Genomic DNA, 25,832 nt, shown 5'->3' with positions numbered 1-25,832 from the left:
TTTGCTATTCAAAAGCTAAAGGCAAGAAGAAAAGTGGAGAAGAAGCTGTAAAAAAATTCTGCATTAAAACAAGATGGAAAACAGATGAAATCAGTACAAGTTATCAAAACACTACAGGTCATCGTTATACAAGGGATGAAAGTAGGAGATCACAACAACTAATTATAAATTGTTAACTACAGTGATTAACAGTTTCTTTTGTCTTCCCTTGACTGCTCTGATGCTCCAACTTCTAAAAATTGTCTGAGAGACAATATAAATAGCAAGATACGATCTAAGTCTAACACAGTTGTCACTGTGGTTCCTCAGAAACACACCTCCTTCCTTTCAGCCCCCTTTCTCCTTGACTAAACTTCCATGACACAGCAACGTGCCACAGACAGTCCTGTAACATGATCCCTCAAGATAGGCAATACTGGACAATATGAACATAATTAGGTGATGAGGTTATCATAACACAATAGCATAAAGAGATGTCAATTCGTGCTTTGCCTTATGTTGCCTCTATAATCTTTTGCTTCACCTGCCTTTCTTCTGCCTCACTGCCAATACCTGTGCAGCCCCTTTGCTCAATACACAAAGATGGAGATAAGTCACAGTTGTCTTCTTCCCCTTCTCTTGGCACTTCTCCCTGGTTATCTTCTGTGAGGGAGTTTTGCTAAGACAGAAGATCTGTATTTCAAGAAGATGCAAGCAATAAGGCAACCTTGGACTATTATTCAGTGCTAACTTGTGGTGCAGCATCATATATAAAGGGAATAAAGGTCTTCCAAGGCACAGGTTCTAATCCCCTCAGCATGTTCAGATCAGCTGGGAAATAAGTTAGTGTAAAGAAACAGCCTCACACAGAGCCCCCACAAATTACTGTTTGTACAAAATTTAAATTTAGCACTGAAATATTCAAATAGCATCTCCTTTTACAAATACAAAAGGCAGAGTTCCAGAACCTGGTGAAAAAAGCTTGAGTTCCAACTAAAGGTTTCCTTCAGAGACACTGTAACAGTAGAAGAAATATTTTGTTATTTTATACCACCTCTGAAGTAGGTATTTTTGCTTCAAAATGTGTTTGATTCACTAGAGACAAAACTTGAGTAAAATTACTTGTAATTAAGAGGATAGTAAAACTATTATTCCCTGAACTGTTACAGAAATTATTTAAAGGTATACAGTTGCTCCAACAGACTTGCAAGTACAATTACAACATTCATATTATCTTATCAGCAGTGATACTGATGGGGAAGAAATGGATAATATCAATAGCATATATTTTATTGGTGGAAGAGATTAACACAGCTTTTCTTTTTTTAAAGTTTGCTCCACAGGAAGTAGAACTGTAGTCACTGTTTCTGCCTTGCTCTGTATCTCAAAGTTCACATACGTAAAACAACATGTAAACTGTTCCCTTACTCACTTCTACCCTGTCAGTTCACACCTGTGATGTCAAGGCATTTTAGTTGCAGATTTATTTGTAGCCCAAGCAAGAGACAGATGCAGTGAAAAAAACAAATACAGAAACACAAAGTCAAGGACAACTTTCAATCCTATAACCACTGACTACCTCTTCCTCCTGCTTCACATAAATGAAATTCCATCATCTACTGCAGAACCTACTCCATATGTTTCCAGTAAAGATCAGCAGTGGTATGTGGGCCACCACCATTCCACATTTTTCAACCTAATTAAACAATCCAAGGCCAGTTGTCACAAAAATGGTGTTTTGATACATTTTTTTTCCCCCTTCTCAAAGTCAGTTATTAACAAGCTGTTGATTATAGAAAGCACGAAATCTGATACGAGGTGGCTGAAGGCCAGGAGTGTAAGAAAAGAATGCCTAGACCTTTTGCTGCCTCAGACTCTGGAGTCTCTGACCAAAGCACTGATTTGATTTCATGACTGCTCTGTACAGATAGCTGACATTACTAAATGCTACTCCAGTATCAACTCGTTAAATTTGAACCCAGACTCAGCATATCAATATACTAGGCCAGACTAACTGGAGTCAAGAGAAATATTTTGGGAGTTGTTTATTTTTAAATGAGTCACAATACACCATGATAATTAACTGGCCTGCATAATTAAGTTATTGCCATAGAATCTATTATATTGGTCACACAGAGTGTAATAGCAAACAGAATAGCATTTATTTTATTCCAGTGAATTGCTGAACTACTATAAAGTCAGCTATGGTTTTTGCCTGCTTTGGTAGGGGAATCTTTTTTATTGATAACATGTTTTAAGACATGATATAAAAACTAATTCTATGTAAATACTGAAAGGACTATTTCAAGACTGAAAGGCTCCCGTGCCTGTTGTTGCATAAAGGAACCTGAAACAAGTACACTGCTATGAAACCTTTAGTGTCCAGTTCTCTGAAATTAGAGATCTTTTTAATTTGTATGTAGACATTGCACAATTCTAAATATTTGCAAGTACATGAAAAGTACAAGACAGCTACAACAATTTGGGATTCAGACACTTTTTTCTTTTATTTTTAAACTTGTCTCTCTCATGTTCTAGTCAGAAGATTAAATCTTAAGAACTCAGGAAGCTTAAAACATGCTGCACGTTAACACAGTCAAAAATGCTCAACTACCACAGACACTATCAAGTGCTTTAAACAGTTAAGTCTCCTAGATTTTGTGTCTATTCACTGTAAACACTGCTCCTGGGAACTGAAATAAATATTGTCAGTCTGGTGTACTACCAGGTTTTCTGGGAATGTTTGCCAACAACCTAATCCTGAACTTGTTTTCTATCTAAATTTAGAACCGATTAAAATTCACTTAGTATTAAAATATAAAATATCTTGCATATAAATTGCCCTTAAGCACAAAGGCTAGAAGCGCAAGTTGACAAGATATGTACTTGAAGTGCATGACTCAACATGTTCTCCTTTTTACAATATACTTTTTAAAGATAACTGGATCCAGGCTACTTAAAATATGTCATAATCTATTTGTGCTTGTTGTGAAATTTACCATCAAATTTACAGTTTGCTTTAGGGATGAGGAATCACCAAACAAGATGCACAGTGATTACCCGTCTGAAAGTGTGTTTTTCTTCAAACTCTCTTTAACCATAAAGTAGTATGAAACTCCAAGGAAGTAAAAAAAAAAGTGCAGAATCATCAGGCACTACTCTAAGGGAAATGACAGGCTGAAAAATTACAGGCTAATACCTCCAAGGTAGTTATATGACTAGTTTAGAAAGGGATTGTCATACCTATAGATATTTGGCATAAAGCCTTTTCCTTAAACAAGCATATTAGTTAAATGGTAGTAGTGTCAATTCATAGAGAATGAGATCCTAAAACAATTTTGGCAAACATTAATTGTGAATGCTGATTCAACAAAAAAGTGCAATAATTAAAGCTAATATATAATATTCGTACCCTTCAAGTCTTCAGAATGTTATTTAAATAAGTCTAAAACCTCACATTTCGTCTGGTATATGCTTTACTAATATTATGAACTGCCTTCGGAGTTAAAAAGAGCAAACACACTTCTGCAGTTTAGTTGGACATGAGTTTCATTACCAAAAAAACATATTTAAGCCTTCTAGACCCAAGTACTATAATTTGAACAGCAATGTTGTTGGGAGAGGTATTAAGTTACAGTGTACTGCTCAGGCTGAAGTAGTGGTTGGAAGGAAAAAAAAAAGAGAGGAAACTGAAAATTCCTGTGGTTCAGGGTGTATACAGAAACAAATGGTATTTACAGTTTTCTCTGCTCAAATACTACTTATCTTTAATTCTACATAAAGCAAACTGTTCTATTAAAAAAGCCTACAGGAAATAAACCTAAAAGACTCTACAGTAATCTCTACAGTAATCCACTCATTTTTACCCTTTTTACAAGCAATTTTAGTAATTACTTTTAATTTATTTGGGAGTGATGTATTTAAAACTACAAAACTTCATCTGAAGTTTACATAACTCCCATGTCTAGAAAACTAGACAAGAAAGTCCCTTTGAGTTAATGTAAACAGGAAATTATTGTTTATAATGTATTAAGTACAGGTATTCACCTATGCTACTGTATTTATCATACTCTAAGAAAATAATTTAAAAACCAAACGTTACCAATAATATAAAAATAAACTTGCCAATTGTGACAGTTTGACACCACTAGGAAATTCTGAAATCATTGTGTTTAGGTCTCAAATGTAAATTGTATTATTTTCCACTTAATTTAAGCTGTAAAATACTGTCAGTTTTTTCTATAAACCAAAACACTCACCTTATGGGGCCTCCACAAAGAAGTGCTAGACATTTCTCTTTTAGAGGTCCCGTATCTTTTCTTAACACCAGTTGGTTTTCCTTCATTCCCAGGTTTGAACTGTATGTGCAACTGAGACGTCCTTGCATTATGACACTTGTATTTAGGGCTGGATAAACAGCAAGAAACTTTTTGATGTGATCCTTCCAACGAAACACTTCTTTGCAAAACATGGTGGGTTTTGCTCGCCTGTGCATTTGTTCTTCCTAGTTCATTTATGTTAATCTGATATTCTGAATCTATTTTTGAGGGCAAACATGCAGATGTGCTACGTGCCAGTTTTAAAGGAGGGTATTTTGCACTGGAGTTCAGGTTTAACTCTGGACTGCAACAGCCATTAACCATTTCACTATTCAATGCAAATGCTCTTTGAGTGAGATGAACTGAAATACATGAGAAGCCATCAGAACCTTCTTTACAAGTGGCCTGCTCAGAAGCATTCAAAATTGGACTTTTGTCCTGTAATGATGCATTCAAGTAAAGTGGTCGAACGTCTCTGCCTTCGCCAGAAGGGCAAACTGTTTTAGACAGTCGAAGTCCATTGATTGCTGTTGAAAGGAATCCCTTGGAAAAGGTGTGATCTTCTTTTTGTGCCACGTCACTAGGAGAAATAATTAGTTTATGGGATGTTTGAAAGGCACCTCTGTGGGGTAGTTGACTTGAGCTTACTGGAGAAGCTGGAGGAGTACTGCAAGGACTCCTAGGGAAAATAACCAGTGATGAACAACGTCGCAGTGGAATTTTAGTCTTCTTTCTCACTGACAAACCATCTTGATCAAAAGTAGCATTACTTCTACACAGATTCTCCTGAGAAGAGTTGTTCCTATAGGGATTACATTTGTTTGCACTGCTCCTATATGAAGAATCTCCATGTACAACACTACTACAGAAAGTACCATCACTTGTTGAAAGAGTGCTACTACTGCTGTCGCTGAAGACACTGTTACTGTATGAACCTCCATCACTTGTGGTACTCGCACATGACCCGTAGTCACTGCCAGCACTGCTGAAGGATCCGCTGTCACTGGCTGCAATACTGGTAAGGCTGCCATTGCACAGGGCACTGCTGCTCAGAAGGCCATAGTTGGATTGATAATCAACCACAATTCGAGCACCACAATTTCCTTCATTACCAATACCAAGGAACGAAGTGTCTTCACCAGCAGCTACAGCATCACCAGACTGAAAACATCCACTATACTTTCTTGACTGTAGAGAAATTTGCAGTGAGGTGCTCTTTTTTATTTGCAATGAAGAAATAGCTGCATTTTCCTCTTGATTAATTACTTGTTGCATTGCAGGTGCACGAGCAACTTGTCTAGAAGTCAGTTTCATTTGTGTAACGTTAGGTGCAGAGTTCTGCACTTTTTTAAAGTACACACAGTTGTTACTGTCCAAAACATCTTCAGAGGCTTCTGACAAAGGATCTGTGTTGCTTCTTTGGGTAGCAAAATGCAGTCTTAACCGTCGTGCCATTTGTTCTCATTTCCACGCATGTTAGCAAATGAAAACCACAAAGATCCTTCAGCAGAAAGGCTATAGGCAGCTGCACAGAACCTAGAGCTAGCACATCACAACAGTAAAAGCCCATAAAAGTTGCAGTCTTTGTCCTAATTTCTACAAGATAATAGTGTTAAAAAAACCCCACTGTACCTCTTGAAATAAGTCAGCCACTCGTTGAACAGCAGTTTCTGGACCGTCTTTGATTCCTTGCAGTCAGAAAGCATTCATTTACAAAGCACTTAGGTTCCAACAACCTCGGCTGCAACACACTCACCAACACAACTGACCTTGTGTATCTTCTGTAATTTGCATAAATGAATACAATAACAAACTTACAGCACTCCCAAGTTTAAAGCAGCAACTCCTGCTGCAGCTGCACTAGCTGAGTCAATGTGTCCGTACTTTCCTCAGCAGCGTATGACTACTAATATTTTTACCCATAGGTTTAGAATTACAGGAAGTTGGTAGGAATGAAGTCCCATATAATTGAGTATCAAGTCTAGGATTGAATTTCCAAATAGTAACCATGCAAGCAAACTGCTGAGGTCTGAATTATGCACAAACCAGTGAAATAAGCCTCCTCTCTCTTAAAAAGAAAGTCTTTCTGCATTATTTAAATAAAACTTGAAAGAAATCTGGCATTTTCTCACAATCTATATGCTGTTAAGCAATCATACTTTATAAAGATCTGCACATAGTAGAAACTTTTCCTGCCAATTACTTCACCATTTTCAGTGAGATACAACTGAGTTAGAACCACAAACAAGCTATTCTCAATAATTTGGCATTTATTTTCAGCCAGCCATGTTAACCTTTTATTTTATATTTTAACCTTTCCAATTTTCATCTGTTAAAGATAGAAAGAAGCAAACTGTTCTTACAAAGTGAACTGCCTCATCTTATTTGCTGGAAGCCCACAATAAATGGACATTCATTAGAGTTCAATATGACTTGCAAATACATGACCAGCTACACAAACTTTAGAACACTGAGCCAAGTATGCACAGAAATAAAGACAAGTACCAAGCACAATTACAGAATAAAGCTATTCTGTACTATAATATATTAACTGTCTCATGCATTCATAGCTAATTACCCATTTGTTGTTATTTTTTTGCTAAAATTATCAGCATGTGAAGAAGTTAACATGCTGTCAACTCTTAGAAGAGTAAGGGGATCGAGAATTCCTACAAAATGTGTCACTGGCTCATATTGTCTAACAAGGTCCTTTGCTGGCACCTAGTGGGACTTTTGAAAAAAGACAATATTGAATCTTGCCGTTAAGTGGGGTTTTGGTTTTGGTTTGTGTTGTTTTGGGTTTTTTTAACAAACATTTGGCTATGAATGTACTTTTGAATACAGAAGCCATATATGATGCAGTACTAAACACTACCACACTAACATGAAATTACTTAGTGCTGCTGAAAAAGTGCAAACAGAAGAGAACACTAGGCCATTTATACTTTTATAGGTCATACTACTGCATTTTTTCTGCTCCATATTTATTTAACCTTTACTGTATTTTAAGCTAGAAGGCAGTAAAATTAACATTTATACCTCCTTCCCAAAAAAGAACCAAGAATCAAATTCACAGTACCCTGTTTGCAAGCAACAAATTTGTTTTCTAATTATACTCCAGGGGTTACTTAACTTCCATTAACTGAATTCCCTTATTAGAATGCAGCAATTAATGAATACTAGCTTATTCATAAAAAGCCAACAAAGACAATAGTTCACTTATTTCATTATGCTTTACCAAGTGGATTTTGTCTAATATTATACGTTGGAGAGGACTGAAATGAGGGGAGAAGAGGAAAGAGAAAACCATAAAAGATTATTTTGGTCAGTTTCAAAAAGCTACATTTAAACTTCAAGAAAGGTACTTAAAACAAAAACAAACCAAAAAACCCCAAAACCCACCCTAACATATGTGAGTGAAGGGTAAAAAGAGCATTTCTTAAAGCTCCTTTTCTCCCCATCAGTTTATTACTAGCACAGTTTGTAACATGCTCAAATGACACACAATAAATTGCTATCACCTTAGAGACACCGCTTTTCAGTAAAAGAAAGCAACTCTCTGCCCAAAGGATCATCTGAAATGTTTTTTCCATTTTTAGTAAAGAAACCTCCAACAAAATGGTAAGATTACAGATTTTGGTAACTCAGGTTTAAGATTTAAGTCAAATTTCTCAACATGTTCTTCTTCCTTAGGTATAACTCTGTAAGTATAGCCAGCCAACTACAGCTTCTTTAGTCAACATAAAATGGCTTTTAAAATGCAAAATCCTGTCTTGCTGACTTAGAGTGGTCATAAAAATAATTACATGTTTTCTTTTAAAAAGCAGCAATGGCTCCATTTAAATCTTAACATCACTGACTTCTCCAAGTATCAGTAACAGATTTTGGCACTTCATTTGAAATATACGTAACTGTGACAAGTTCTTGTAAGACAGGAAGAGATGGCAAAAAAACATCTACTCCCTTCACTGGTCCATCTCATAAGTGATCTCATTTTCCTTCTTGACAGATTTTTCTAATGTGTTTTTAAAGACAGCCATAATTCAGGACTTCACAAACTGATCAAGCCCTTTATCCTACTAATGGTTTACAACAAGTCACCAGAACAAATTAGATTTAGTGTTCCCTTACAAAATGCAAGACAGATGATCTTTGAAAAGTTTTAAAGCTGTTACGGAAAGATTTTACAACTCCAATTGTTCCTAGCATTAAAGAAGAAAAGATTTGAGCCTAGTTTTCAAGAAAGCAACTTTTCTAAAACAAAACAGATTTCAGGCTTCAGTTTACCCCCCAGAGCTACAAGGAATTATCCATTGGCAGGACAGTCTCACAAATGAAAGAAAGGATGATTAACACTGAAGTCCACTAAAATAATGCAATATGAAACACCTTCTGATGATAGCTGCATCCCATGAAAGAGTGCAAGGCACACAGGATGTCTGACATGTGGAGATGAATTCACAGAAGTGGGGGAGCTTGTCAATGCTAAACAATCACAGCTAAGGCAACAATTTGGCTTATTTATAATAGCTCAACACATCTGGGGCATTAAGATGAAAAATACTGGGATTATTGTAGAACTATACAGTGACTGATGAGGTCATGATGCTTTGATCTCTAAGTATAATCACACATAGGAAACAAAGCACCATTTCCAACTTGATACCAATAAAATGTTTTATTGGTTCCTCTCCTTAAGAAAACAGCTATAAGACTCTCCTATAGGTCAAAAAGCTTTTCTACCCTAAAGAAACAAAATATCTGCTTTCCCCCCGAAAAATGAAGAACGTGACTTTCTAACCATGCCTTCTGGCTTCCAGGGGGTGGCAGTAATGTTCCAGTGACTACAAAAGTACTTTGATTTCATGAAGTCCCATAACACCATGTTGATATTAACATCTGAGCATCCTGAAAAGCCGTATTTAACCTGCCGTGTAAGCCACAAATGCTTGCAATTCCCTTTAAACTTGTTTTTGAAAAAAAAGAGACCATATTTGAAATACTTGGGGCAGGTAACACCACTAGTCAAGAAGTAAATGGTTTGGGCATTGTGTGATGCCTCTAACCAAGAAATGAAGCCTCTTCATTCTTAAATCTAATTATTCTAGGCAGTCTGTACTTATATCTACATACATTTGCTTTCTTCCCAACTTTAACAGAGCAGCACCTCCATAGAAGATACAATGGATTACTGAATATATGCAGAAAGCATTAGGAAAAGAACAGTAAGTTTTTCATAGTCAACACAGTATTCAAGCACAAAGAGATCCTTGATAACAGCTATCAAAATGAAGCTGTGTTCAGAGTACAAAATAAAGACCACTCAAACCCTCCTATTAGTTTCAAACTATTGCAGAAGGAAAAGGTATATATTCCAGTGAGAAGAAATGTCTGTGAAGTGGTCCTAGGGTTCAAGTGTCCTGATTGTACTGCTACCAGCCTTACTCATTTACAACAAAACACACAGACAGAAAAGGCAGGCAAGTAGACATTTTCACCCATAAAATGAGAGCATGGTCAGAGAAGGACATTTGATTTCACTGAGAAGATAAATGCACAAACGCTATCTTATTTATGAGCTGCCATTCATAGAGTGACACCTATCTACAAGATCACAATCTGCTGTCCACTTTCAGAATGTCCAAAGAAAGGTACATGTTTTTGTTCATGCAGTTCCTCACACACTGGTGAAGCTTCTCACACCACATACAGGGACACCTACACTGTCAAGATTACTTTGTGGGGAAAAATAAAACATTCAGTCCAGACCTTTCAGTATCACAGAATGTAATTTGAAAAGAGCTACAAAAGAATGACAATTTTATAAGTTAAAACATATCAGAAGTTAAGAACAGTGCTACAACTGCTTCAGAGCAACACCAAGTGTGTTAATGTCAGAAGAGTAAATGAATCAGGTCTGTCTTTAGCTTTAGGTATCATAATATAAGTTAAGATGATTTGGTGTGGCTTCTTTAACCTATGTTGAATCCAGATAAACTTACTTTAATTGCAATATTAACACAAGAGAACCTACCAAACGGTTTTCATCAAATACTTCAAAAAGGAGTCTGTGTTTCTGAGGATTAACCTAGGAAAGAGCAATAGGTTAACAGTTAAAATAATATGCTGAATTCCAGCACTTGTCTTTAGCAAAATCTCTACATTTATGCAGAAGGAGAGAAATACATAAGACATAAATTAAACAGCAAAAACCTTGCTACCATTCCACTACGCAACACATTTCTAACAGAGCCAATGACCAAGACTGCTGCTATCCAAAACTGTTTTTAAATCCACATTCATGCTTTTAAACATTCACGGAATAAAGAAGGTAACATCAAGACTGAAAATTTAACTCTGGCACAAATGAAAATATTAACAAATGTATTTCTAAGAGAAGCAGTTTGTGAGCCTTTCTGAACGCTAGTTATGGACATATTTCTGATTTAAGCTGAAGTAGTAAGAAAACATTTTTTCTAACATGTTATTATCCAAAATAGGTAATAAGGCTGCAAAAAACACTTACTCTAAATAAGAGTTCCTCATTCCACTTTGGGTTTAAGGACTATATGGTAAGAAAAAAAGAAAGGAAGACAACATTGGTTATAGTGACAATTGTATATTGGAGCCTTTTATGATGTTTTACATCTGTTTTATCCCATGTAACAATCCACTTAAGAATAAAATACAAAAGCTTTAACTTTGCTATTGTTGGTTTAAGTCATAAGAGTCTTACATGTTTTAGTATTGTGATTGTGTTTCAAACATAAAAAAGATAAAAGTTGTACAGCAACAGACATTCTTACATCATTAAAAATCTCAGAAAATCAGAACAATCCAGTATTTCCATGAATTATGCATTTTTGAAACAGTACTCAACTTTATATTCCTTAGTGTTTCTCTACCTTTCACTAAAATAATTGAAGGGAAAATACCAAAACAATGCCATTAACAGAGAAACTGGGTAGATCACGGAACATTCCTATCCCCATGTCTGTTCACTCAAGTGACATATTAATTCTCGTATTTCCTGTAGTATAAACTTTTCCTCTGGAACCTGACCAAACAACAAACAAAACCACCAAATCCACAAAGATAAGATGGCTAACCTTTTTAATAGTTTTTGTCTGAACACTGGTAAGGACTCCATTCACTGGATCATACACTGTCACTTTCACATATGGGTCACTGGGAAGGGCAAAGAAAAAGATAAGCATGCTGCTATATATCCTTTTTTGTCAGCATTATTAGCAATTGAGTTTTAAAAGGCATGAATTAATAGAAGCTATAAAACTAGGAGTTGCCATTATTTTATGAACATCATACACATTTATACTTATACTAATTTTCTAAATAGTTTTAGAGATAAAACAAATCTAAACATTGTTACTGATTATGACTAGACTAGCTATGCCATTTTACACTCTGTATATACTACAAAGTGATTCTCTTTCACAGTTCTTATTTTGTGAGAACAGATACAATAAATTCCCACGCATTTCAACAAGACACATATGAAAAAAAAAAAGTTGTGACTGCAAAAGCCTCAAGTCTTAAATCTTGTTTTTAACATTTAAAACACCTGTAATTTGAGGTGCTTCCTTGAACATGCAATATTTTTACTATATATTCTATCAGCTTCACCAAGTTTGAGTTTAACCTGAATTTTTCTGTTAATGAAGGTGTCTTAATATGGTTGCTTAAAATGGCCTGCTACCTCAGATTTTTTTCCTCCTTCCTGTGATATAATGAACAGATTATATGAGTATCTATTTTTCATAAACAGAGACAAGGCATTCAATTAACACAAAGTGACCAAGACTGTCAGCCATACAGCAAAGGAGCATACAGTTTTCACATATTTAAATAATGAGAAAAGCTGCCCCGTTTTTGTTTAAAGTAAAAAAAAAAAATTGCACATGAAAAAGAAAAAAAAAATAAAGAGAGACTGTCTGGCTTTAGGGAAAATACGAGTATCACAAAGGAAATTTTTCTGATGCTAAACTGATGTCGCACGTAACAATTTTGCTCGCACTAAAACAACAGCATTCCTGTCCGCTCGCCAAAGCAGCTGACGCAGAACCAGGACTAAACCCATCCCTACTTTTCTAGGCCCTACTTTGGTACAAGCTACATGTTGCCATTTGCCAAGTCTACAAGATTCTACAACACATTTTAATTACCAAGTCTGATTTTTTCTGTGAGAAAACAGTTAAGCCACTTTGATTGTTTCTTCTCTTATACACATTGTTAGCTTTTAAATTTGTACCTACCCAGAGCCTGCAGGCACTGGCAAGGATTTACCACATCTATAGAACTGGTGGATGCTGTTCCCCTACATATAATTTGAGTTGAAATAGTCTTGTTGCTACTAGTGTTTAGTGTTGTGTTCATTACAAGTCTTCAAAGCACAGATGAGACAATTTTTATTATAACTGGACTCTTGTTATTTTAGCTGCAGTCCACCCAAAGTAAAATATGTCCCTGTACCATCCTCCATGACAGTACTATTTTACCTTGCAGAGAATTAAACATTACCACACACTGTTTTGCCAATGCATTAAGATCTGTCCAGGAGGCTGTCGGGCAAGGAAACAGCTCTCTTCATGTTTACATAGTCTCTGATCACTTTATAAGGTTATCAGTTAAAATAGTTCTGATTATTTTTTTTTAAAGAGGCACAGCAGGATTCACTAAGATCTAAATAGCTGTGGACAGAAAATAAAGCAATAAAGCAGCAGCTGTCCCTTAACACAATAACCACATATATCCTTACCTGGCTCCTAAGAGATCCTTCCTGGCCAGGCCAATTCCAGCTATAACCTTCACCCTGACAATTCGAGTATTCTCCTAAAATACAAAATAATATATTCAAGATGGATTCAGATTTATTTTTAATTTATAAAGGTAGAGCAATTATAGGCAGAACTTTGAATTTACACTGAAAATTATAGACTAAGTAATGCAGTTACTTTATCTGAAACAGCTCTAAGTTTCAGCAGCAAATTTATTCTGTTGTTACCACTTTTAAAGTCTTATTATCATCATCATCATATCCGCATATGATGGTAGAAAATAAAATAAAATGGGACAAGTCAAGTCAGCAGGGTTTTGCATTTTTTAAATTAATTTGTTTCTCTGTGTTCTGAAGGAGTGGGATTTTGAGTTAGGGGGCTTAATTCTGTAGGACAGGATTGTTAACCTAGCATGCAGCTAACTGGTCCTGCCAGCCTTCTTGCACAAACTCCAGATTGTTCCGGCAGTGGAAGTCCCCATTTTCCCTAGTGATCCTCCCGATACACTTGGATCAGACTGGATGCAGTGTGCACATACTGCACAGCACACACATTAAATTCTTCTCCTTGGGCAACTGTAAAAGCAAGCTGCCATTGCCACAGTTTGTACAGCCCAGTGACTCCTACTGCTCCCAGGAAGGAGAGCATCTGGGAGCAGTTTCCACAAGCAGTCTCATGTTTCTCAGAAGGCAATTCTTAACCGTCTTTTCTACAGAGTAAACAAGGACCTTTGTGAGAACATGCTGTGGAGGGATAAGGATTTTTGGTGCACATGTGCATGATCTGTTAGGATACAAGGAATGGATTGCCATTTAAATCTCATTAAGAAATTTCATTAAACACTCAGATAAACGCAGACAGATCAAGTCAGTTTTCACCTAATAGTAACTCAGCACTCATCAGAGGGTGGGAACAGACTCTGGCCATGAATTGATTTCCTGGGAGGCATGAAAAGGGTATAAAATATATCAGAACAGATCAATAAAGCAGTAAAGAATGCTGCAAAAAATGTAAGAATAAAGACTTCTTGCATCTCTTTTTATTTGACAACACACTCAAAATACTGGTATTTCTGAAATGACATGTCAGCACAACTTAAGACCTTTAACGAGCAAAAAACTATTTCAGTTACACATTATTCAAATTACATCTTCACAGGAGCAATGTAAGTTATTGCACTCCTGTTAATTAATATAGCTGTGCAGTCTTATACAGCTCATCTGATAAGCTACTGAATTCTGGAGGAGAAAAAAATGCCAACAGCTGTGACCATGTCAAAGGAAGAAGACAAATGAGCACTGTTTCTCTGGAAAGCAAAAAGTTTTGCAGATGAAGGACTGTTTGTAGGCAATGGTTAGTCAGAGACCCTTGCGAGGAAAGCTGATGCAGTCTAGTGGTTAAGGAGTTAAACAAATACAATGGGTGAAGCAGCAGATTATGTCCCTGAGGCCTTCCTGAATTCCACATACCATTGAAAGTGCTTTCAAAAGGAGACATGTAGGAAGCCCTCAGAATTTGCTTTATCAGTGGTCTCCTATATAACTACAGAGCTGGACTCCCCAACCAATATCAAGTGGAGGCCTTCATAAAACTAACAGGGACTTGCATGCTAATCTCGAGGCAGAGACTACTGGCTAACAAGGTAAAGCTGAAAATAAACAACTAAATAAAAGTAATTTTTTTTAAAAAAGCAACCAAGTTTTTCTGACCCTCTATAGTTAAAAGCAATTACCAGAACACCAAGACCAACATCTACAACAACCACTTACCGACAAAACAGCCAATTGGTCAAGAAAATTTCAACCAAATCACAAATCTAACTTTCACCTTCACCTCCAAGAAAATTGTCTCCACTAGCATGTGTCCTAGACTTTCAAATTTCTTAGTCATTATCAGGCTTTAAGGCATAAACTGTTATTGATGCTTTATGGCAGCAATAGAACTAACCAGATTTAAGAAAAAAGAACTAACACTTAGTAAGCATCAAATTAAGAATAATTACTTACTATTTTTATGTATCACAAATATACAAATATCCACCCTTGTCTCACATTCCAAAAAAGCATCCAGCTTATCTTCAATCACAGAACCATCATAATCCCACAGAACCATCATAATCCCACAGAACCATCATAATCCCACAGAATGTTAGGAGTTGAAAGAGACTCTGCAGATGATCAAGTCCAGCCCCCCTTGCCAGAGCAGGACCACCTAGGGCAGGTCACATCCAGAGAGCGACTACAGGCTTCAGTGACATTCAAAATCAGTCCATTTCAGAGACTACTCAAGTTGAAGAGTACCAAGTGTGCATTTCCACTCACACCGAGCACTTCTGCACTTCACTCAGTGCACCACTGCCCTCTCCCAATGAAAGCAGTGTCCTCAGTCACAGCCCACTGGACTCAACAGTCAGCATTCAGTTTGAGAAACAATCTCATGTCTCATTCTCCGAAAATTACCAGGAGCAGACATTGGTGTAGGATACACTGTCCTAAAAGACAATGTATCTTTTCTTGCATCTGCTTAGTTGCTTAGACAACAAGCTTTTCCCAGCTACTCAAGGCAATTAGGTGCCTTTGGGCACAGGCATCTCAGAGTCAGGCTTAACACAGCATCAACACACTGCACACATGGGAAAGCCCAAATTTAAGATCCACACTCCTTAGATTTTAAAGTTGGCTTTATCATGCCATTTATTTATTTATATCATAACACAGATCTGAATGATATTTTACAGAAAGACAAGTTGCTTTTTATGTGACCTTAGGAAACTAGAAGCCACAAACCTGATATTGAAGGTTGATTTGAAGATGCCTTGCTGAAAGAGAGACTATTACTTGTTTGGGGTCAGTGCCAAACCAGGACAGCAACAGAATTTTAGTTAGCCCAGCAGAATAACTAAGCAAACTGACCTCTGCTCATTAACTGCCATGTAGAGATATTCTTCTAGAGTAAAAAAAAGTTTTAAAAAAAGACATACTAACAAGCAAGGACAATACTTTAAAATGAGAAGTCAGGCTCCCCATTCTCTGGTCACACCAGCATGCAAGGTAGATTGGAAGAAATTCAGACAGCTCAATCCAATGCGGTCAGAAGTGCCTTACAATGGAAGGACCCATTACGTTACAACCCTGCACATCCTGCAGAGGCAGAGGCCTGCTGACAGGAAACATGTCTGTGCTGTGACCATATGACCCTTCTCCCCACTCACTGATGACAGGACCTGCTGCTGCAGCTCACAAAAGCTGCCCCAAACACACTGATCTCAGAAAGCAATGAAGAGCCAAAGAGTACCAGGACTGTATTAAGCTAATTTAATGCAGCTAAAGACTAGGCGATGCAAGCTCTACACAGAGACAAAGCATCAGATATTGGATTCTGGTATCTATGTGGAACAGGTTAAAAACAAAAATTCCATGGTTTTAAAGACAATTTTGAACCTCGTATTTATTCACCTTGCTCAGGAGATTCTTATTTGTCCCCTTTGCACTCAAGTCATATAAGAAATGGTGGATCAGTAACTGCTTCCATAGATCCACAGGCAGTTGCAGCCCAAGAGTGTTTTGGTGGCCTGAGACCAGGAACAGGCTGCATCCCTGTACCTCTTCTGTATTGACTTTAGACACTCTGAAGCTGACCTTACTACTCTGTTCCTCCTCTGCAGTGTTTCCAGTTGTTCTGGTGGTACAAGAAATGATAGACACTTAAGTCCGTAATATGGACCATGCCAACTGTTGTCTAATAGCACAGAAGCTTGTCCAGGAAGCTGTTCTCTCAAAACAATTTATCTCCCCAAGAGTCTCTTCCTGGCCATAAATGCCTATGCACACTTCTGCAGTCCTGACATTAACTCAAAGGAGTCAGTCTGAATTTATTTCATCTGTACAGGTGAAGAGACAGAGTATTCACTGCTGCTATGAACACAGGAGGAGTCTTACAGGTATAATGCCCTAGTACTCAGCTGCTCTGTAACACAGACATGCCCTTCTGAGACACACACAATAGCCCATTAAAGGCAGCAGCTCTGGGCACAGAGTTGTACAGGGGTTCTTTGTATATAAGGAGAAAGGATGTTCAGCTTCTTGAACAACATCTGACTGCCAGTCACTTTGGAGGCTGGGCACAGGGGGAAGGAAGAGAACACAATAATGGCCCACAAGACATCATCATATACAAAGCAGAAGCAGATCATTTCACCATTGAAACTGTGAGCTGTTAAGCTGTTCCCTCTGAAAATACAAGTACCCCAAGATTAATCAAGTAAAAACAGTGGGGGAAAAGAAGTAGTATTTACTACATTACTCAATCTGCCACGGAGTGGCTGCATACAAATGAAGTCCAAACAACACTGAATGTTTATATCAATTAGTCTGCTCCTAACAAATTAAAGGATAGATTATTTTTAGGGGTTATATTTTTAAAGCTGTGGGGTGGGTATATGAGGGAGAATAAGGCTACCTCATATTACAGAAACTGAACTGTCCAAAAATTCTTGTTCTGATTAAGTCAGACAAAGCACCTTCTAGAGAGATGAATCAGCAAGTTAGTCACCTTATTATTAACTTCCAGGTTTTATCATTATTGTACTGCTAATTGTATTAGTCTATCTTAAAGTACATGTTCAAGATTAACTGCTTCAAATGGCTGTGTCAATATGTGTCATTTTCACAGTCTCTAATAATTAATCTATTTACTAAAAGTATGTAACAAGATCATGAAATAGGAGGTTTCTGAGCTGGTATCACAGAATCGGGTTGAAAGAGACTTTAAAAATCATCTAGTTCTCACCTTACAAGTTTTAGCTGCTGCCCATACCTGAGTCAGGGGAAGGTGGAAAAAAAAAAGCTCAAAATGTTTAATTTTGTGCACTGAAACACTATAATGTTACACCAGCAAGAGGCATTTACCTTTGCCAGTCACTAATGTCTGCAACATCAAATAAGTCAACTATGAATGTATTACACTACTAACTGTTCTCCTTTGCTTGAAGCAATTAAGACAAAACATGTAACATACTATTACTTAATTCAGTGGCTATAAAGGCTCTCTCTGATGTTAAAGTAAACACTTCAAGTCCAAACAATTTTAGAGGAGTCTTCAGCAAGTTGCAATCCACTTCTCGGGTTGAACAGCGATTCCTGACACATCTCAGAACTCCAGCAAGTGACGGACTGGAGTCAGACTCAGATAAACAACAACCATACAGAAAAAGGTTGATGTGTAAAGACAATCCAGATAAATTAAAATAATGGTAAAGCAATAGAAGAGAAAGGTTTTTAATTAGGAGTAGGGTTTTTCAGAGTACATATCAGATTAGTATTGAAAATTTAATTTTATTGGCTTTTCTATTTTAATCTTTGGTTCAAGTTTTGGTTTTTCAAAATACTTCTACAGAAAAGATTTAGACAGAATGTAAGGAAACACCGTAACCGGGATGGTTAATTATGTAAAACATAAAATGGTGCTATCTACTGGACTACTAGACAGCTTTTCTTGAAGAACCCAACATAAAAATGCCTGAGTAGTCTAACAGCACACTTCATAGTAAACAATGCTAGGCAATAACATCCTGTTATTCTTTTGTTCCAGCTAGATAGGTCAAGAATCAACTACCACTAAATCAAGCCAGGAAAAGAGCATAAAAGGATACTGCAACAATAGAACAGTACAGCAGCATTACCTTTTAAGATTCTGGTAATATCAGGAATTATATATTAAGGCTTCCTTAACTTTCAAACCATGTCTGCATATACTGCACAGATAAAAAGAGAACAGAAAATTCAGCTTTGTGCATGCAGATAAGGCAAGCTGAAATAAACATACCAATAGTTTGGAAGTTCAAAACTGAAAACAGAAAATAGCCTGGCCCAGTTCAAGAGAATAAAAAAGAGGGGCTGTTCAATGGGCTAAACATGTTTCCACATCCCATGTAGTGATCCCTCCCATCCCATGTACTGAGGTCCAGAAGGTCAGTAGAGGGGAAAAATAAATTAAAAAAAAATAAAAATAAACTTTTACAGTGTTCTCCAGTGCACACCTACACAGACTGCTGACCTCATTAAGGAACAACTATAACCAGCAAGAAAAGTTAGGACACTTGCTTGGGTAGAAGGGCACTTAGGCCAAAGACCCTGCTAAAGAATAAGTACTAGCCTAAGAGATGCATGTCATGAGTGCATAACTCCTTTTATAGTGTGCTTCTCAAACCTATGAGACATCTTACTCAAGGTACCCAGCTTTTTTCTACTAGTAGCTTCTATTTCAAGCACAAATCATTGATTAAGGACTGACATCATCACATGGAAGGCTCTGAAGCCTAGAAGCAGCTCGGAAATTATGCTGAAAGCTCCTTACAGCTGAAGTGTCTAATGTATTTCAGTTGATTAGACAGCTTCTTGCATCTGCCAGTTTTAGGAGCTGAAATTGCTGTTTTTTCATGAGCTAAAAAGAACCTTTTCTTAGCAAGTTTCCTAGCCTGTATCTCCCATCCAAGGACACTTTACTTATTGCAAATTATATTAAAAAGTTTGAGTTTTGTTTTCTTACCTTGAAATCATTAGTGACCAAAAAAGTTAAGAATGTTTCACAACAGAAAAAAATTCCCTAATGGCATTTCCTGGAGCGATAAGCAGTATTTTAATTTCATATAAGCCTTTCATAATTTGAATAATTAAGGATTTGGCTCTTCTGTTACCTACACTGAGGTTAGCACAGAACATTGTCCCTTAACCAGTCCCTAAGATATTGATATTCTTCACCTGTCTAACCTTAAAAACAACATTTCTCAATATTAATTCCTTCCTCAAATACTAAAGCAGTACTAAGAATATTAAATAAAATTCTTTAGATGGTTAAACAAAAAAAACTACAACACACAAGATCAGGATAGCTAGGAGCACTAATGCAAGCTATATTCAGCTCAAGCAATTCCAGCAGGAGACAGATACAAAGTTGACAGCATGAGAAATAGGCCCAGTGCAGTTATTGCTAAAAGCTACCATCTCATCTGAAAGAATTCCCCACAGAACTGTGAGGCTTAGCTGAAGGAAAGGATTTCCTGCAAAACTCAGACCTTGCAAGGTAAGGCAGGCATATATATATATGTTTAGGTGACCTCTAAATGATAAATTCCATTGACATCACCAGTTCATTTCACCATGAGGAGGAAAGTGGGAAGCAGACTTTGCCATCTTGACCATTCCTTCACAACCCAGAGAGCATTCTCATTCTCCTCCTCCCCGCTGGTGACCAACACAGCCAAACTATTCTTCTTTGAAGAAATTCTCTCAAAGCAAGTTTTAGATTCAGGAAGATTCCTATTATAGAACTACATGAATCAATCTTGTAAGCAAAATGAAAGTCATTAACTTCCACCTGCTGGTTACAGTCCAATCTTACTAACTCCTTAGAGGAACTTAAACACTAATTGTACCATAGGAGCATTTTGTGTTGGTAAATAAGGAAGTCTCATCCTTCAAGAAAAGCTGGAGGTTATTAGTCTGTATTTAGCATGTCCATTTGATTGCAAATTAAGGAAAAGATTCAAGACTACATTAATAGAGCTATCCACTTGTCGACAGAATTTTACTTTATAAACAAAAAAACCCAGACAAATTCCAAACAACAACAACAAAAAAAAAACACCAAACCACTTTTCAACGTGTGCAGCCCAATATCCACACCAGTCACAGTTCATCATTGGAAAGCTAAATAACCATAAACAACCTACTCCAGAAGTATACAAACAAAGGAACAAAAAGTAATGTATACAAATATATCTAAGGCTTTCCAGAATAAAATCGAATACACTGAGGAGAAATCTTATGTGAGAAATCCAGAGAAAACAAGAACAGCTTTTCTACACAGGACATAAAATTAATAGCTCAGCATCAGAAAATACTCTAAGTGTTTAATCTACAGAAATTCAAGTCTTAGCAACCTGAAAGTTTTGTATTAGAAAATCATAGAATCATGGAATGTTTTGGATTGGAAAGGACCTTAAAGGTCATCCAGTTCCAACCCCCCAGCATGAGCAGGGACACCTTCCATGGGTGCCTCAGCCAAAAATCCTATGCCTAAGGACACCCCAACTCAACAAGCACACTTAAGTGCACCAGCAAAGTTACTGCTGCTGTGACAAAGAACTGAACCAGCAGTTGTGTCAGTCTGCTCCAGCAGATCTGAATCAACACTTCAAACTATATTCAAAGGCAGAGGTATCCTGAGTATGCAACAACAGGCACAGTTACCCAATTCACAGGTCAAAACAAAGTCTACAGCAGTTAATGCTCCCAACTGATTTTTTTTCAAGCAGCCTGGGGCAAAGAGCACTGGGAAAGTCTGACCTTAAAATTGCATAGTATAATTCAAGGCATTTTTTTTCCTCTTTGAAAGAGCTAACAAGAGGATAAAAAGTATTTTTAAAAAGTATTATTTGAGATCTTAGCCTACATTGAGATCACCTGTAGCAAGGTACATAATCTGTTCATTTGCTTTTTCCTATGCACTATCCTGCAATGCAAAATAATTCACAATCAAAAAGTAATTCAGAAACGTGGTCAGCATTTAGTTTTAGTCTAATATCGTTCCTAGCTTACATCCATTTTCGCCTGTATTGTATATCCACAGGATCAAAAACTATTTCTTTCTAAGAGACAATACCCCTTACTAAGTAAACAAAATTGGTATTGCTCGCAAACCACCATGTTGTATTTTCTCATGTCTTCATTTTTCAGCATGTGACCCCAGGCCTCATTTTCCACACACTGCTAATACCCTGCTCTGAACATAGAATTACTAGTTTTCCCCGTTCACTTTTCTAGTGCTCGTTATTTCAACACCCAAGTAAATCATAAGAAGTCCTATGGGTGACAGGAGGATACTATATCCATTTTATAGAAGAAAAAACAAAATCAGAGAAATTAAGGATAACTGCATCTGTTAGATTCAAGCACTGAAATTCAGATACCTAAATAAAGCATATTTAATAACCTGAGCTACAGCTTCCTTTTCATCCCAGCTTCTTCATACTTTTGTTCCTGTTGGCAACATATTAGCAATCCCTTATTGAGTTCAAATTATTAACATGCCATTAACCAAGAAATCTGGAATAAATGCATTATTTGGGGTAGGGGGAAGAAAAATCCACACTCTTATACTGCATTATTCAGCTGCCTCAACAATTAGATCAACTTCTCCTAACATTCCTTGATTATTTATTTACAATGACTATATTTACCATATAACCATATGCAGTAGCTGCAACAAGGCAAGAAGTTTTGCAGATAATAAGTTTCTCTTACCAATTTTGATTCATAACCCAAGCAAATCCATCTTGCAGAATGGGTCACAGAGCAGCCCTGGGGAAGCAGCTGTATGCAGAGCAACTATGCAAAAAACGAGTGCAGGGGAGGCTTTTACAGAAGTCCCTGATGGTACTTTCTATCTTATTTGGGTTTCTGACTGCGTTTTTGTTGTGATTCTGGATATGCAGTCTTCCAGATTTAAACTCTGGGGACAAAAAAAAACCCAAACACAATCCAGAGAGGCAGAACTGTAGCTTGCATTCTAGTGCCCTATGCAAAAGCAGCTGGCAGCAGTTTTCCAATAACGCCAGGATCATTTGTTTTGTCATTTGCATGAAGAATCACACATGAAAACTATGAAGAAAACTGATGAAGTTTTTTACGTGTGAATCAATAAGCACCAACTGAATATCACAGTCTCTGATCATAAACAAACTGCATTTTTCACATTCATAACTTGAAAAAGTTTGGCTAAACTTTCGAATTACGGTCAAAGTTGGATTTGACAGAGATTCATACTCAAACTTTCTCCCCCCTCCCCCAGCTGTTCCAAAGGAATATGTTCACATTCAAAAGGATGGAGGGGAAATCAGAATTGTTCAATTGTGACCAGAGTTCAAAGTATTTTCCCCACAGCAACGAAGGCTAAGAAACAAGTATACTGATCAAAACGTAATAACCTTATAAAAGGGAGCCTGAGGCATGGAATGTTTTAGATGGCCTCAAAAAGTTACAAGCAACTGAAAACAGGATCTTGCAATGGGACATGCTAAAGAGCCCTTGCAGCATGCTGTGCTACTTTTCTATTAAAATTCCTATGCAATTAAAATACTAGGATAAGGGAAAAAAAAAATCGAGAGCTTCACAGTTACTTCTCCAGAAGTAAAGCAAAACTTCAGAAAAGGAGCCATGCTAACAAACTATATTTAATAGTTTTAACGAAGTTAATGCTTGATAAGGATGCAACAAGTGTGCACTGACACAGATCATCACTGCCTAGACACAAAAAGAGCTGATCAAAGAGAGTCTTGGTAAAACATCCTATTGGCTCAGAGACAACATTACTGACATTTCACACAGGTCACCCAACACCCTTCAGATGGATACAGCTTTTAGCCTTCCTGTACCTGCAACGAAAAAAAAGTGACCCTTTTTCTTCTTGATATTCCCTGCTATGCACAAGCCAAACTTTCGAAGCAAAAGCCCACCCCACCTGCCTAGAGATCCATCAGTACCAGCCACTTCCAAAGATCCACGTGCCCAGGCAGAAGTCGCTGTGAAAGTCCCTCTCAGTGACTGACGAGTTTATTACCAAAAACCTGTAACGCACACCAGGTCTCCCCCTGTCGCTAACGGCAATGCAGGAACGAGCAATGCAAGGAAAAGCTCAGGCCCCAAACTACCTCCGCACAATTTTAATCCCCCATCGCTTCAGTGGCTCAAGCACTGCCTGTGACAGCGCCTGAAACAAAGGCTGCTCTTCAGCCGCGGGGGGAGAAGAAACCCCGCTTCACCCATCCAGCCCCGTCACGAGGAAGTTGCCCAACACGCACGAATCTCTCCGTCTGCAGGGGGAGGCTCGCACGGCTTCCAAAAAGCCGCCCGGAGACAGGACGCCGGTGCCAGGCGGGGCGGCAGCCGCCAGCGGTCCCGCCGGGCTGGCGGGGCGGCCCGGCGGTCGGTGCCGGGCAGAGCTGGCGCTGCGGGTGCCGGCCCCGCACCGCCCCGCACCGCCCGCTCGCGGGCGGGCCCGCCGGGCCCCTCACGGCACCGCGCCCCTCAGCCCCGCTCCCCCGCACCAGACCGCGACGGGCCCGCAGGAAACCCTCGCCCTGAGGGGAGACCAACCCGGCCCGGCCCCGCCAGGAGGCCGCCGCTCGCCCCCCGCGCAGGCGGGCAGCGGGACAGGCGGGCGGCGCGGCCCCGGCCTCACCTCCTCCGGCAGCCCCAGCACCTCCGCAGGAGACGCCGCCATAGCCGCGCGCCCCGCCGCCCGCCGTGTTTACCGCCGCCACCGCCCCGCCCGCCGCGGGCACGCGCCGCCCGCCTCGCTCCCCTCCCTCCGCCGCCTCTGATTGGCGCGGAGCCCCGGGGCCCCGCCCACCTGGGAGGGGACCGCGCTTCCGATTGGCTCCCGCTCCGCGCCCCGCCCGGAGACACGCGCGGCGCGGGCAGCCCGAGAGGGCGCGCGGCCCCCGGCGGGGCGGGCCCGGCTCCTCGGCCCTGCCGGCCCTCGGGGCTCCGCGCTGCCGCCCCGCGCCGGGGCTGCCCCGCAGCCGGGGCTGAGTAACGTCGCTCTTCTGAACGTTTCCCTCCCCTGGGGGAGGGAGGTCTTGCCTAAACCCTTCTCAGCCGGGGAACGTCCTGGAACGGCGAACCCTTGGGGAAAACTGAGAGGTGCAAATAACCTTTGTCAGCGTCGAGGAGCTTTCCCGGCGGGACGCGGGAGTGCGGCCTTCCAGGGGAGCGGGGGGGAGGAAGGAAGTCCCGGCTGCCCGAGGAGCTGGCCGGCCGCACACGCACACAGGGAGGAACTCTGAAAGCCTGCTCTGAAGTCGAGGTAACCGTGCTGCAAAGACTTCCCGTTTTCTCAAAAACCTCCTGCCCTGCCCCGCTCGAGGTGACACACGGTACAGCAGCACGCTGCAAGGGAGCAGGACAGCCTTTCCGAGGAACACCGGAGGTCATTCCCAAAGCACTGCTCGGTGGTGTTACCCACGCTCCAGTTGGAAGGACCTGGTTCCATGATGGTTTTGTAAATGGCTCGAATCCACGTTGCCTTCAACAGCTCACTCAGGGGTCCCTCCCTGCCCACCGGCCTTCCCAGCCAGCAGGAAGAGCTGTGCCAACGAAACTATAAGTAAAGTAGGGTGTTTTGGTATGAGCTTTGTAGCCATAAGCCTTTCTACAAGCCTGAGCCAAATTCCTCCAGGTGCTGCACAGCCTGCAAGTGCAGGGAGCATACCTTGATCTTAGAATGAACAGGTGGAAAATCCTGTGTGTCACTAGCAAGGAACAAATGTAGCAGCACCTGTTCTGGCAGGGAATCAGTATCTTTTGTCATCCAACCTGGCCCCTCGTGACCTGGGTGACCTGCTCCTCTCATCATTCAGTGAGAATCTCTGCCCTTTCCAAAACAAACACAGACCCAGCCTCAGAACTTTGGACTGTGCCTCCAGCTGACCACAAAACACCCAGGTAACTAACAGCACTACATCAGGACTCGGACAAGCCTCTGCCCACTAGCACACACACTTGTCCTCTCCTCCCAGGGCTAGCAGGAGGCTTTGAGGAAAGGCAATATCAATAGCAACACCAGTTTGTACATGTTCCAAGATAAATACAGGGCATTACCTATGAAAAAAAACAGGCAACTGAGAAAAAAAGTGCCATTTGGGCAAGGGTCTTCATAGTCACGACTGGCCATGAATATG

The 25,832-nt window shown here is 39.3% G+C and overlaps 1 protein-coding gene across 4 annotated transcripts in view; it reads right to left on the bottom strand.

Moving 5' to 3' along the window:
- Window positions 1-24,399, bottom strand: part of NEDD4 (NEDD4 E3 ubiquitin protein ligase) — a 53,944-nt gene extending 29,545 nt beyond the window's left edge. For 2 of the 4 annotated variants that reach the window (XM_051628220.1, XM_051628221.1), the window contains exon 1: window positions 4,239-6,110. In XM_051628220.1, the coding sequence (XP_051484180.1) occupies window positions 4,239-5,753 (1,515 nt within the window). In that variant the 5' untranslated portion in view covers window positions 5,754-6,110. The other 2 variants (XM_051628222.1, XM_051628223.1) reach the window with 2 other exon arrangements.
- Window positions 24,400-25,832: the final 1,433 nt, after the last annotated feature.

The sequence above is a fragment of the Apus apus genome, chromosome 10 (assembly GCF_020740795.1).
Source record: "Apus apus isolate bApuApu2 chromosome 10, bApuApu2.pri.cur, whole genome shotgun sequence".
NCBI classification, from domain to species: domain Eukaryota; kingdom Metazoa; phylum Chordata; class Aves; order Apodiformes; family Apodidae; genus Apus; species Apus apus.
This window is presented reverse-complemented; position numbering and strand designations above follow the sequence as displayed.